The following is a 14,782-nucleotide window of genomic DNA, read 5'->3' as shown; positions in this document are numbered from 1 at the left end:
AAGCCACAGCCTGGTCACCACCCTATTCCCTCCCCTGTCCTTACCCTGGCTGCAGTTCTCCGCTTCCTCTCTTCCTCTTCCTCTTCTCTCTTCTCCGCCTTCTCCTCACTTCATGCTCTCACGCTTTTGGACACTCTGTCTGCCCTTCTCCTACCTGGGGCCTGATCATGACTCACCTGGACCTGGAATCTGGGCTCTAGCAGCCGCCTGTCACGGAGCACACTGGCCTCAATCCGGGCCTGTGGGCGGAGTGGAGGGGAGGGTGTCCCAGCTGATAGCCAAAGCCAAAGCACATGGTGGGGGCAGTGGGGCGCCTTAGCACCAGAGCCTGGGAGCAGCCCTGCAGCCCCACACCCTCCTGCCCGACTCAAGGCCAGGCTCTGCGAAGCCAGAAAAGCCTGCTCGCTTTCCACCTTGGGAAACCAAGCCCAAGGTCTAGGCCACCCAGCTTCTGGACAGGGGTGGGAGAGTGAAAATCTCCACTTAACAGATGAATGAAATGAGACTCAGCGCTGAAGGGATCTGTCTGGGGATCTGCGTCTGGTTGAGTCCCATGTGCCCCACTCCACACTCCCCACGGACAGGAACCCAAACCCAAGAGACACTACAAAGTCTGTGAGTGAGAAGCACCAGGTTTAATATTAAAATCTTTCCCTTAAAAAAAGTACACAGATAGAAAAACTTAACAGCATACAAAATAGCACTTCTGCTGTATAAATGTGAGTTAACGTGAGTCCTAAAAATATTTGTAAACCTAGGTGATTATATCTTTGGTACCGTATTGAGAGCCCACTCTCCCTCCTTGGACCAACTTTGGGGATCCCACGGAAGTAAGGTGCCAACCTGCAATGCAGGGCTGGTGCCCTTCCTGCACCCCCTTCCCAACCCTCCCCGTGCTGGGACGTCTTGGCTACAACCCTGACTCCCCTGGCACCTCCAATGCTCACTGGGCTGGGGACAATAAGATGTCACTGCTAGGTCTGGGCAGCGACAAAACCATACCCCCACGGAGTGCTGCCTCAGGGATGGGGCAGCTGGTGGTTGAGGAGGAAACCTCCAAAGCGCCCACCTCTCACATCCTTCTTGGAGTACCCATCTGAAGCTTCTTGTCCTTTACAAGACATAACTGTCCTCGCTGTCCATTTTGTCTTTGATGCAGACCTCGGCGCAGGTGCTGGAGTGGTGGGCTGCAGGAGGTGATCTCATTTGCCCTCTGTCCCTTTTGCCCGGGATACCCTCAGAGGCCACTGTGGGTAATAAAAGAGGTCCCGTGGTCTTCTCATGTCCCTGGGGCAGCTGCTGGGGGCTTTCCAAGACACCGGCTATCACTCTTAAGTCAAGGCCTGGACAGCTGTGTTCTTGAGACTTGCTGGAGGCCTGGGGAAGGGGCATGGTTCCTGTGCCCCCAGAGTGTGATGTGTGATCTGGAATCTCCCAGGAGCCCAGCTGACCCCCCCGGATGGAAGTTTAGGGTATATGACCTTGCTTCATCTGGACAAATGTGCAACCACCTGGAATATTCTAGAATGTTAGTGCTGGCAAGGCACTTGGAGTTAATAAGTCTGACTTGTTCATTTTTTGAAGGGGAAAACTGAGGCCCAGAGAGGGTGAGGGATTCCTCCAAAGTCTCACAGCAGATCCAATGCAGAGCCAGGGCCGTATATTGGCACACACATGTGGCCATTCCACACTGGCACATTTACATTCTCATCACAGATGTGGGGCCCGTCTGGCCTTCCAGACTCTGGTGGATGGATTAAGACTGAGGGTGATAAAGAAAAAGCCCCAGGACTGATGGGCCTGAAGGACAGGGACCTGGGCACTTGCTATGGCCACATGTGCTCCAAGTGCCCTGGGCAGGGGCTGCAGGCTGGGGGTGTCCTGTACTTGGCTCAGCCTCCAGCATTAATTAGGCTGCCTAATGGCCCTAGACCAGCTTGGGCCAGGGAAAGCAGGGACTGGCATCATAGGGAGGAGACTGGCTTTCTTCTGGATGAGGCAACACTGCCCAAGGCTAGGCCCCAGCTCAGGCAGCAGCCAGGGATGCTAGGGTCCCTTCCCTAGCTCCTGGGTGGATAAAAGTGCAAGGAGACAGCTATGATTCCTTGATGGGTAGCTGGCTAAACAGAAAAAAGTTAATTTACCACCTCAATAACCCCAAGAATCTTTCCAGGGAGGGATTCGACCTCCCCACCTATCAGCCAGGGAGAGAATCCTAGATTCTGGGCATCAAGCCCAACTTTACCATCTTACATATGGGAAAACTGAGTCCCCTGGGCGGAACCCTGGCTCAGAGTCAGTTGGCCTCCCTGGAGGCACAGGGCTGGTTGTGGCCCCTGCAGTTTTCTTGCCTCCTAAGCCAGCCCCAGGGTTTGGGGCACAACACATCAGGAGCAGAAAGCTTCCAGAAGGGGACAGCTGATAAGGGCAGCCTGGCTGACAGGAGGCCCGGCCAGGCCAGGAGGTGCTGGGTGCTGGCAGAGGGGAAGCTTTGGGCAGGGCAGGGTGGGGCCCAGCCCCCTACAGGAAGCTGTCGTCTGCTTCTGCTCGAGGCGCGGGGCACCCTGAATCCGGCAGCTGTTCCAGCTCTGGCTCTGGTTCCACCTGGCGCTCAAGCTGGGGCTCTGGCTCTGCTTCCTCCTGGGGCTCCAGAGGGCTGTCACAGGAGATGGTCGAGGAGGTGTTGACTTCATTCAGGGTGGAGCTAGAGGAAGGAGGCAGTGAGTGAGAGGCTAGGAAGCAGCCCAGGAGGATTACAGCAGCAGTCATGAAGAGCCTTCGGTGTGTCTGCCCCTGCACCGTGGGCTTCACACACTCCGGCTCATTTAACTCTTGTGAAAACTATGCAAGGCCTGCATGGTGAGGAAAGTATGGCTCAGAGAGGTTATGTCACTGCCCCACTTCACACAGCAGGGAAGTGCAGGAGCTGGAACTTCGGAGCAGAGTTGGCTGGCTCCAAAGCTCATTTCTCACCCACCAGCATCTGCCTCCTCTGCACTCCTAAAGGTGTATGCTATCTCATTTAATCCTTGCAATGACCCCCTAATAGAAGTACTTTTACTGTTTGTATTTTATAGAACAGGACACTGGCTGGGCGCGGTGGCTCACACCTGTAATCCCAGCACTTTGGGAGGCCGAGGCAGGTATATCACCTGAGGTCAGGGGTTCGAGACCAGCCTCAACACGGAGAAACCCCGTCTCTACTAAAAATACAAAATTAGCCGAGTGTGGTGCTGCATGCCTGTAATTCTAGCTACTCAGGAGGCTGAGGCAGGAGAACTGCTTGAACTGGGGGGCGGAGGTTGCGGTGAGCTGAGATCGCACCACTGCACTCCAGCCTGGGCAAGAAGAGTGCAACTCCATCTCAAAAAAAAAAAGAAGAGGAGACCAATGTTTACACAGTGAAGCAGCTTGTCTGAGGGCACAAAACAGGGTGAGCGTTCACACCTCAAGCTGTGTGAGAGCTGCACTTCGCTCCTCTGCGTTCACACCTCAAGCTGTGTGAGAGCTGCACTTCGCTCCTCTGCGTTCACACCTCAAGCTGTGTGAGAGCTGCACTTCGCTCCTCTGCGCCATCCACTGGAACTCTTGGATGGTTCGTCTCTTCAACAGTTAGAGCAATGAGGGCCTTTGGGAGCCTTCTAAGGCCTTGTGTGCACTCCTGGCACATATGGAGAAACTGAGGCTCTCAGAGGAAAAGCCTTCCCAGGTCTCATAGCGGCTAGTGGCAGAGTTGGGACGGTACCCCAGCCTGGGGCTCCAGCCACTTCACCTTGGGCTGGATCTTGCTTTGGAGGTGGGCGTGACCTCATGAGGAGCCCTTCTCTCCAGTTAAGGGGAGATCCTGTGTGGACATCAAGTCCCCGTAACAGCAGGGTCCTCCTATAAAGCCCCCGCTGAGCTGTAACTTCACCACTTCCCAAGGCAAAAGAAAACCACAATCTCCTTCCCAATCGGAATTCTGTCCTGAATTCCTGTAGGCGCCTCTGACTCCTGCAACCCTGGAGGCTCTCTCTAGCCCCAGGGCATGGTGCTGAGGGACAGAACATAGGCCTCTGGCTGTCCATGAGTAACAACTGGGGTGCTGGGGATGCTAAGTAGGTTTGCTTCTTCTCCTTGGGGCTAGGACAGGACCTAGAGATGAGAGAGTATAGATAACCTCTGGGAGCTCCCTTAAAGGAAATAACTACCTTGCAAATAAGTCCCAGCCCATACTTTTGTTTTTACTAACCTGCCCTTTCCACCTCAGGGCATCAAAGTTCAAACGAGTTTCATTCTCTCTTCTATTCATTGTTAGGGAGAAGTACTTACCCTAGGTAACTTACCTCTGAGGCAAGCCTGACAGCATGCATGCAGGCAAACACACACACACACACACACACACAGACACACAGACACACACACACACATACACACACACACATGATTTCCTTGGCCCAGGCCACAGTGGCTACCTGGCTAGGCTGGGGGAACCCTCCAGTGGGCCCTCGTCAGCAACCTCGGGTTTGGGGTCAGGCAGGGGGATGATATAGTCGTTGTCACCCTCATTGGGCTGCACGGCAGTATAGAGGACGGAGCTGCTGTCCAGGGGAGATCGGAGGCCATGGAACCCGGGCAAGCGGGCCTGGGACCGAAGGATGGCTGGGTGGTCACTCCTCAGAAACTCCTCATCCACCTGCTGGTACTTCTGCTCCCAGGGCAGGGAGAACCAAAGAAACAGGGATGGTCAGGCCAGAAATGCCTTCAGGGATCTTCTAACCTGGCCCATCCCTCTTTGTATAAATAAGCCCCCCGCTGCTCAGACGGGAAAGGGATTTGCCCAAGCCACACGGCTGAGCTGACCTCCCATCTCACATAGAATCTTACAAGGCATGGTGAGCTTAGGACCACCCAGGGAGGGGCAATTATCAGAACAGCACCCAGGACTCTAACTCTTCCCCGACCTCAGAGCAGACAGGCACAGGCTCTCATGCTGTCTCAGCCTCCTTCTGCAGGGCCTCAGTTTCCTTGGCTGTGAAGTGGTGATGACCTTACTCCATCTCCCAGGTCCCTGGGACCATCCCTGGGGTGCAGTGGGGGTGAGAAATGGACCCAAGGAAGGAGCTGCCTCTGTGTCAAAGGCGATGTGTATTTCCTCCTCACTCGGAGCCCTGTTGTTGGATGGGGCAGCGTTTCAGGGCCCTACTGACTCTTTGGGCCTTGGATAGACGATCCTATGACAGGATCCAAGTGGTCAGGTGGTTCATGGTCATGTAACCTGGGGTTATTCACACTTCTGAAGGAGCCCATGGTTCGGTATGGATGCAAAGGCCTGAGGGAGGCAGCAGGACAGACAGGGCTCTAGGCCCCCTCCCTGCATCTAATCGATCAGCTTCCGTGTAGCTCTGTGCTGCTAAAATAAACTCATAGTGCCAGCCCATCCCCCCCTAGAACCAGCAGGGAAACGGAGGCCCAGAGAGGACAAAGGGTGGTCCCCTAAATGCCAGCCCATCACACAGAGCCTTGTACTTGGTGTCTGACTTCTACACCAGAGATCTCTGTGCTCCACCCCATCCTGCCTCAACATACCTTTTTGTAACCTTCGCCCAACAGTCTCTCGAGAAGCAGCACCAGCTGGGAGAAAGGGGGCCGAATCTCAAACTTCTCTTCCCAGCACTTCTGCATGATCTCATAGCTGGGGACGAGGAGAAGGGTCAGGGTCTCTGGCCAAGGGTTCAGGGGACAAGGCAGGGCTAGGGGAGTGGGAGGCTGCTGCCTCTCAGAAAAAGATGAGACATGGAAAGGAGGTGGGGGGAAGCGGTGTCTGGGTGTATCCAGAGGTCCTGCCTCTGGATATTCCCTTGGGAGGCCCTCTCAGAGCCCCCATTCCACATGGTTCCACAGGTTGACTATGCCTGGGTGAGCACAGGACCCAAGCTTGGCCAATCGTTTTCAGCCCTACAGCTTCCGCGGTCGGTTCTTGATGGCATGTGACCCCACCTAAGCCCCTGAAGGTCAGCTCTGGGACTTTTGCTGGCACTATGCAGCAAGCAGTAGGACATGAGGCTGGCACTGCTGGTAGCCATTTGAGCAATGCTGACCTGGAAATGAGGCCACACAGAGCAAAGCAGAGCTCAGGGCTAGAACAAGAGGTTCCTGATGCCATCCTTTGCACGGCTGGATCCAGTTACACCAAGGCTTTCTAGATCTCTGAGCTAACAAATCTCTCATCTTTGGTTTAAGCCAGTAGAGTTGGATATCTATTGTTTGCAGCACAAAATCCTCCCAAATGCATGAAGCTCCACTCACATCTCGTCGGAGGCGTGGGCAGGCTGGGCCATGCGGTAACCCCGTTTGATGGCATTGTAGAACTGCTCATTCATGGGTAGCTCTGGGTAAGGGGTGCCACCTGTTGGGAAGCATAGACAAGAGACATACAGGCTCAGGGCTGGAAAAGTGGCAGGGCACCCTCTTCTACAGGACAAGGAGAGCCATGCTGGCCCTGGTACGGGTGAGGGGGCAGTGGCCCTGGCATTTGGAACTGTGGGCTCCTTCATGGGCTCCGGGCAGAGACCACAACCCTCCCCAGGATAGACAGCCAGAATGTGAGAGCCAAGCAGGCTTTCTGATGTCACTGTTCAAACCTGTCAATACTCAGACAGGGAGCTAAAGAGATCCAGAGAGGGCAAAGAATTTGCTAACATCACACAGCAGGGAGAAGGTAGCAGAGCTGGGACCTGAACCAGGATCCCTGTATCAGGGCTTGTCCCATAGCCCCACCAGGCCAGAGGTGTGATTGCTGGAGGTAGACACCAGGCCAGGATGCTGAGGCCTGGAGGAAGAAGCAAGCGTACCCAAAGTGAAGATCTCCCAGAGCAGGATCCCGAAGGACCACACGTCGCTCAGGGTGGTGTAGAGGCTGTTGAAGATGCTCTCTGGAGCCATCCACTTCAAAGGCAAAAAGGTCTGTAGGGAGGTCAGGACAGGTGCTGAGTGCAAGGAAGGACCTCAGCCCCACTCTGCACCTGGGACAGGAGAAGGGTACCTGGCAGTTCCCACCCACAATCACTTCTCCCTCCCATTCCCTGTGAGGGCCCTTGTCACAGTTCCCATGTCCATCCCAGTGCTGGCCAGAGGACCAGAGGCTGTTTCTTTTCTCACTAGCTGGGGACAAGGCAGCCCCTGTCCCTGGGGAAAATCTCCAGGGTCTGAGTAGTGAAGTGGGGGAGCCAGGGACTTGTCAAGGTACCCCCCAAGCTCTCATCCTGGCTACATTTGATCTCTGGGCCTAGCATCCCTCCATCTGGGGTTTGCTGAAAAGTGGGGAGATGAGAGACAGGCAGGAGGATCACGTTTTCACCAGACCAATCCCAGCTACTGCGTGTGACCTGCTCATCTTTCTTGCCCTGTCACCTGGGCTCCTTCATCTGCCCACCACTGCTGGAACAACACATTCGGCCTGTTCCCCCTTCCCCCACCCTGGACCCATTACAGCCAGCCCTCCCCACTGCTATACTTGCTCCATGCTCTCCTGGGTGGCTCCCCTTCCTGTCCCTGCACATATAGCTGGGCAGGTACAGCCCACCACCGCTGTCAGGGCAGGCCACGAGGAGCCCCACACAGATATCCCATGAGCCGCAGCCACACTGGTCAGGAGGGAAACTGTTCCTGTGGTCACAGACACACGGTGACAGCCCCACAAGGGCCAGGGAAGGTACTCACACTGCCTTTGGAGATGTAATTCGAGTCCCGCATGATGTCTCGAGCCAGGCCAAAGTCACAGATCTTGACCAGCTTGCCCTCGCAGATGAGCACGTTCCTGGCTGCCAGGTCTCGGTGGACGCACTGGGTTTGGGGAAAGGGAAGCTGAGGCCTTGGGGGCAATTGTGGGGAAAGAACTCCAAAGTCAAGGGCTTTGGGAAAATGCAACACTGCCCACGTGCGAGAGGCCATCCTGGTGTGCAGGTGCTCTTGGAGAATGCTGGCTGACTTGCTGACCCACCTCCCCACAGCCCCTACTGTGCTCTACCACAACCACACGTACGTTCTTGGAGGCCAGGAACTCCATGCCATTGGCCACCTGGTAGCTGAAGCCCACAAGGTCCATGTAGCTTAGCACCGGAGACTCATTGATTAAAGTTGCCCGACAGGTCCTCTCAGGGGCTAGAGGAGAAGCAGAGGGTCACCTGCTATCTTATGTCTCCTTTTGGCCCACAGGACCCCTGCCCTTTGGCTCCTGGGAGACTGAATGTCCAAGACAGGTGGCTACTCATCGCCTAGGTCTCCCCTAAAAGGAGAATGATTTCTTAATATCGAACTCAAAGTTCTCCTTTATCAGTGCCCTCATTGGCCAGAAACACTTTTGGCATTAGCTCTTGGGCCACTATTGCCCAGCCCTTGCCTGCCTGCCTCTCAGGGACACTAGACCAGCCTGGGGCCGAAGCTGAGTAGACCACTTTCCCTAGCACCACAAAAGGCCAGGTCCTCCCACATCCCTGCTCTCTCTCTCCCTGTGGGTTCTATGCATGTTTCTGGACCCATAAACAGCGGTCCACTACAGAGCAGTTTTTGCCAGGTGGCTAGCTTCAATTTCCACATCTATGATATGGGCACAAGACTCCCTTCTTCCCAGGGTTTTTGGCAAGGCTGGGCATGTGAAGAGCATCAGCCTGCGTGGGTGTGGGGTACTGTGTCCACCCACCAGAGGGAACGTAGTTATCGTAAGGGGCCATGTAGTTGGAGGACTCGATGTCTGCATATTTGACATCTCCTTTCATGTCCAGCATGGGCACGTAGTCCACCGACTCGTCCTTGCTCATGTCCATGTAGCCACCGTCGCTCTCCCCAGTCAGGGACACATGGCTGGGGGTAAAGGAGCATCACAGAAGAGCCTGCAGGCTTTGCCTTCCCCTCCCCTCCTGCCCCTTGCCACTCATGAATTTCTTCTCTCACACACTCACTCATCCTTCAGGCTATCCCAATAGGAATGCCCATGGATCGACCCTTTTCAACCAACCTGCTGGGCCAAGCTGGGCACTGAGGCTGCCAAAATGACAGTTAGAACCCACAGAGCTCACACCCAGAGGCGATTACAGCGCCCCAGGGCAAAGGTCACAAGATGGGTGTGTACAGAGGCGCCTTCCTGTGGCCTCCCCAGCGCCACCTGGCCATAAGAGTGCCTGGCTGCGACCCAGCGTGGGCAACCAGGAGTCACCCCGATACCTATGCCTGTAGCATCAGCTCCCCAGAGGGCTGTGGGGCTCTACACACGTCTCTACGGGCAGGAAAAAGATGGGAAGGAAATTGATCAAAACATTGGAGAGGGCAGGAGTGAGTTTTAAGGTCTTTTACGCTTTTCTGAAGCTACTCTTGTCTTTGTTTTTGTAATCAGCAAAAAAACTAAGAAATGTTCTTTTGGAAAAGATGAAGAAAGGAGTTGAGCTCCCTAAGGGGCAGTGTGGAGGCTGATGTGTAGAGGCTGTAGAGAGGAACACAGTCTGGAGCACCACTGCGCAAATTGGGAGCTTGGCTCTCGTCTCACCACAGCCTCTGTCCCTTCTTCCATCACTGCGTGCCCTGGACTGAAGGGCAAACACCCACAACACAAGTATGGCATGTCACATATGTAGAGGGCTTAGCAGCACAGGGCCTGGCATCACTGTTATTCCCTCATCTGGGGTGGGCCACCTTGTAGAACAGCCCTAGCTCCAGGAGTGATTCTGTTCCCTGCCCTGTCACAGCCTCAGCTTCTCTTCCCGGACAAAGGGAGGGGAAGGAGCGGTGCTCCTCAGGTATCCCAAAGATTCAGTCCCTGGCCTCCCTCCTGGTACCTGGGCAGGGGAGCCCAACGTTAAGGTCTTTTACGCTTTTCTGAAGCTACTCTTGTCTTTGTTTTTGTAATCAGCAAAAAAACTAAGAAATGTTCTTTTTGGAAAAGATGAAGAAAGGAGTTGAGCTCCCTAAGGGGCAGTGTGGAGGCTGATGTGTAGAGGCTGTAGAGAGGAACACAGTCTGGAGCACCACTGCGCAAATTGGGAGCTTGGCTCTCGTCTCACCACAGCCTCTGTCCCTTCTTCCATCACTGCGTGCCCTGGACTGAAGGGCAAACACCCACAACACAAGTATGGCATGTCACATATGTAGAGGGCTTAGCAGCACAGGGCCTGGCATCACTGTTATTCCCTCATCTGGGGTGGGCCACCTTGTAGAACAGCCCTAGCTCCAGGAGTGATTCTGTTCCCTGCCCTGTCACAGCCTCAGCTTCTCTTCCCGGACAAAGGGAGGGGAAGGAGCGGTGCTCCTCAGGTATCCCAAAGATTCAGTCCCTGGCCTCCCTCCTGGTACCTGGGCAGGGGGAGCCCAACGGGCAGTGCATTGCTGTAGAGCTCCGCGCTGGGCGGGCGGCGCTTGTCGGAATGGTGCTGCAGGAAGGTGTGCTTGTTGCGGTGCAGGTAGTCCACCAGGTCTCCGTAGCGGCAGTACTCAGTGATGATATAGATGGGTCCTGCGGAGGGACAGGCTCAGGGACAGTCCCTGTGGAGGCCTCGGGCGTCCCCTCAAGGCCACGAGGCTAATCAGGGGCTGGATGTGGGAGAGACACTTTGGCATGACGGCTAGGAGGCTTCAGTGCCTTGCAAATCTGGGTTCTTTTCCTGCCTCTGTGGCAGAGAGCAAAGTATTTAGTCTCCCTGAGCCTTACCTTCCCCAGCTGTTAAGTGGGGGTAATTAAACCCACCACAAAGTGCTGCCATGAGGATTAATGAGATGATGTCTTTATTGGCTGGGCACATGGCAACTCCGCAGTGTTGGCTCTTATTGATATGTTTTCAAACTAAAGCTTACTTGGGAGCCCAGTATAGAAAGCAGATAAAGGCCACTGTTTACAATAATCACTTTAGTAGTTAAATTCAACTACAATGCATTTACTTTAAGTCAGTCAATGAGAACTTGAAGATATCTATGCGAACAAAAATTTTGAAATGAGTGATCATTGCGGACGTAAATTGTCTACATGCCCAACATACTTCTGTATTTTGTTTTGGTTGCATAATGCTGAGGAAAATCCCAGATCTCCCAATAAGCAGCTGCAAATGGTGATAACATTTTTTTTTTCAGCCTAACTGACAATCAGAGCTTCAAATAAACACAGTTGGCCACAGAGACTTTCTTCTATGATCAAATAAAGGTAGCTCCCAATTAGCAAGCTGGTGGTCTCCAATGGTGGGCGTATAACTCATCTTAATGTCATGTGAGCTGTTATTTATTGGTTTTCAAAATGTGTTGTGAAAATAAAAGCAGCCAACACCATGGTCTGGAAGCTGCTGGGACTGGTGACCCAACTAATCCTTCAGCTGTGAAGGTGTTGTGATTTTGTGAGTTTCTAAAACCTACTGCCCTCTGGGACCGTGCAGTGGGGGTGCTGGAGTGGGTGGGCACGGACCCTCCAGCAGGAGTGTGCTGTTGAGTGAGGCCTGAGGAGGGGCTAGGTGGGGCCTGACCTTGGTGGTGGGCACTTTCCCTGAGTCCTCTGGGGCAGTGGGTTCGGTACCTCCTTTGGTGCAGGCCCCCAACAGGTTGACCACGTTCAGGTGGGGCCCAAGGTGACTCATGATCTTCAGCTCCGACATGAGGGCTTGCTTCTCACTGCTGCGGGCTGTGGCTGAGGAAAATGGGGGCCCCAGGCCAGGCCCAGTCATGGAGGCTCCACGGAGGCCCCACCACAGGAGCCTATTCTGACTCTTCTGCCCCGCCCTGTGCTGTAAGACTCATGCAGCCTGGCGGGGGGTGAGCACCCACACTCTGAGGAGGGGAAGAGGCCAGGGTAGGGGGAGGCAGGCCAAGGATGCCAGGGTGAGGAACCCTCTTTCCCAAACCAGACTCGGGAGCAGCGCCTGCTGCAGTGTGACGGCCCCTCTTGTGCCTGCAAATCAGCATCAGGCCACCCTGGGAGAGGCTAAGTGTGTGGGGAGGGGCAGGGAGAGGTGAGGGCCCAGATGTGGAGGGTTCCAAGGACTACTCACATTTAAGCATCTTGACGGCCACTTTCATCGTGGCCTGAGAATGGCTCAGGCCATGAGCCGTGGCCTCCACCACCTGCCCAAAGGCCCCAGAGCCGAGGGTGCGTCCTGGTGCAGAGATGATCCCTCAGCTCCTGGCCTACCAGGAAGCTGCACCGCTCCCCCCGGCTACCCCCTTCCCCCCGACCCCCCGTCCTGCTGCCACCCTTCCTGCCCAGTGAGGGGAGAGAGCCACTCTCTTAGGTCAACCTAGACATTACTTGAACCACCTTGGACTCAGGGTATTCCCTAAACACACTCCTGCAACCACAATGCCTCCCTGTCTTTCCTGGTATCTCATCTAAGTCCTGCCTGCTTTCTGCCCCATCTTTAATCTCTGGAAAGTTTCTTCCCTCCCCAAGGAAGCACGCTCCTCTGCACCCCCTCAGCTTCCCCAGCCAGACCAGGCCTGCCACTCAGCTTGTCCTCAATTCTTCCACTTTTGTCACATAGGGGTCCCGTCTCATGGGGTCACAGGATCATAGAATCTCAATGGTAGGCAGTTCCTGGGGGATTGTCTTGTCCTTATTGTACATAGCAGGAGACGGAGGACCAGAGAAGGCAAGACACCAACCCTAGGTCTCATAGCTAGTCATGGCAAGGCTGGGACCAGACCTCAGAGAGTCTTCCCACCCAACTTGAGTCCCCACACTGCCACCTGAGGCCTCCCAGGACTGACCCAGCACAAGCTGGTCCCGCGGCAGCTCCCACGTGGAGTCATAGGGCAGCTGCATGGGGTCCACGTAGATGTACTCATGGCCATCAGAGCTCACAGACTCAATCACCTTCCATCGGATCTCGTAACGTGGCTTCTGGAGGCCCAACCCCAGGAATTAGTTATCAGAGGGGGCCTCAGGCCTTGAGGCCCATTAGGTCCATCCATCTAGGACACATGGGGCAGGAGACCCTGAGGCCCAGAGAGAGGCAGGAGACCCTGAGGCCCAGAGAGGGGCAGGGGACCCTGAGGCCCAGAGAGGGGCAGGGGACCCTGAGGCCCAGAGAGGAGCCGGGGAATATTTGAAGTCACACAGCAAGTGCTCAACTGAGCCAAGGTCTTCATGGGCTCGGAGGGAACAGGGACCAAGGGGTCGCAGAGGAGGCTTCCAAACTTGTTAGACTGAGGAGCAACTGGCAGCTGGGGGCCTGGCTCATGAGAACCTCCTCTCCAGCTCCTCTCCCAGCCTTAGCTGCTCCTCAGATGGAAGTGGTGAAGCAGGTGACCCCAGAAAGTGACACCAGGTAGAGCACTCGGCTGGATGCGGATGGCCCTCCCCATGCTGGGTGAGTCAGAAAGATGTAAGCTTAGAATGTTGACATCTTAGGGTGTTGGAACCACAGGACTGGAATTTTAGAATGATAGGATCATGAGGTGCTGCAATCCTGATTCAGGAAGCTTAAAATGTTGGAATCACAGAATGGTGAAATCTCAGAGTAGAACACTGAAATTACAGACTAACAGGATCAGAATGCATTTCAGTAGAATCACAGGGTCTCCATGGGTGAGAGCTGGAAAAATCCTGGAGCCCATGCAGTCCACCACAAAGGTCCCATGCTCCATGGCTAGGATGAGAGGAATGGTGCCTCAGCAGGACCCGGGGACTTAGTGACACAGTAGGGGAAGAGAATCCTGGATAGCTCGGGCCCGGCTCAGGTTGGCCCAGACTGCTGGGGGTAGAGGAAGCTCGGACAGCCAGCATCACTCTACGTAAGTCCCCACCTGAGTTCCATGCTGAGCCCTGCGTGTGGCCAGATCACGCAGCATTCAAGGAGGGCAGAGGGGTGGAATTCATGCAAAATAGTGATGTGCCAGTCTTCACCCATTAGGCCAGGGAGGGGCTTACCTTCTGCCAAAGCATGATGAGGATGATAAGGGAGATGATGGTGAGGACCACCAGGGCCAGGATGGCTGAGATCACCACGGCCTTGAAGGGCAAAGCTGGAGGCAGAGATGAGAGCAGGCCATGAGCAAACTGGGCAGCTGCCCTCCCCTCACCCCATCTCTGGCATCACAGATCCCTCTGCACACATCCTGTCCAGAATAGAAGCACCCACCTCCCCATCAGCCTGCGGTGTCAGACCCTCAGCCTCTCGCTGTAGGCCGCACGTTCAGACTGTCCTGTAAATACCCCATCCCCTCAGTAACTACCCCCACTCAGATCACTGCCGGCCTCCACATCCCTTCAGCACTGCCAGTCAGTCTGGCCTTGCTGCCAGAACTCTAGACGGGGTACAAATCCTGTTCTGGGTTCCAGTCCATTGCCTGGACTGGGCTCCCATTAGCCCTGGAGCCCCTGACAGCTGGGTTGCGGCTTACCTCTCCTCTGAGTCCACACCCTTGCTGGGGCTGCCACAGCTTGGTCAGACTCTATGCCTGACCAAGTGGCCGGTGGACTGAGTGAGTGGCCACTGATGGAGCAATGGCTGAGACCCCCAGCCTGATGAATTCAGACCTCAGTATGGAGGCTGCTTCCTTCCCACTCCACCCAAAGGGCCCAGTTGGGGTTGGGGTGGTGACGGTAGTTACAAAATGGGGCTGACACTGGCCCTTACAAGCCTCAAGTCTCCTCCACCCTCAAGGCCTCGGCCTCTTTGCTGTACAGCTTCCCACTCTCCCCATCCACCCCTGCCAGATCCGCCTCTCCCCTGCCCTGCCCCACTGGCCACCTATGATGTCCCATGGAACTCATTCCCTCCTCTTCTGTCCCCAATCTGTGCTTCTTTGCTCCCCAGGGAGTCCTGTCCCACCT

General features: G+C 55.1%; 1 protein-coding gene across 1 annotated transcript in view; it reads right to left on the bottom strand.

Annotated features, from left to right (window-relative positions):
• Positions 1–614: 614 nt before the first annotated feature.
• The window catches only part of PDGFRB (platelet derived growth factor receptor beta), a 42,475-nt gene continuing 28,307 nt past the window's right edge, over positions 615–14,782 (bottom strand). The window contains 13 exon segments of the mRNA XM_017875790.1: positions 615–2,704; positions 4,455–4,687; positions 5,569–5,674; positions 6,289–6,388; positions 6,834–6,945; positions 7,702–7,824; positions 8,024–8,142; positions 8,681–8,841; positions 10,324–10,483; positions 11,528–11,638; positions 12,000–12,104; positions 12,715–12,847; positions 13,877–13,971. Of these exon segments, the coding sequence (XP_017731279.1) occupies positions 2,521–2,704; positions 4,455–4,687; positions 5,569–5,674; positions 6,289–6,388; positions 6,834–6,945; positions 7,702–7,824; positions 8,024–8,142; positions 8,681–8,841; positions 10,324–10,483; positions 11,528–11,638; positions 12,000–12,104; positions 12,715–12,847; positions 13,877–13,971 (1,742 nt within the window). The 3' untranslated portion in view covers positions 615–2,520.

The sequence above is a fragment of the Rhinopithecus bieti genome, unplaced genomic scaffold (assembly GCF_001698545.2).
Source record: "Rhinopithecus bieti isolate Rb0 unplaced genomic scaffold, ASM169854v2 scaffold_7673, whole genome shotgun sequence".
In the NCBI taxonomy this organism is placed as follows: Eukaryota; Metazoa; Chordata; class Mammalia; order Primates; family Cercopithecidae; genus Rhinopithecus; species Rhinopithecus bieti.
This window is presented reverse-complemented; position numbering and strand designations above follow the sequence as displayed.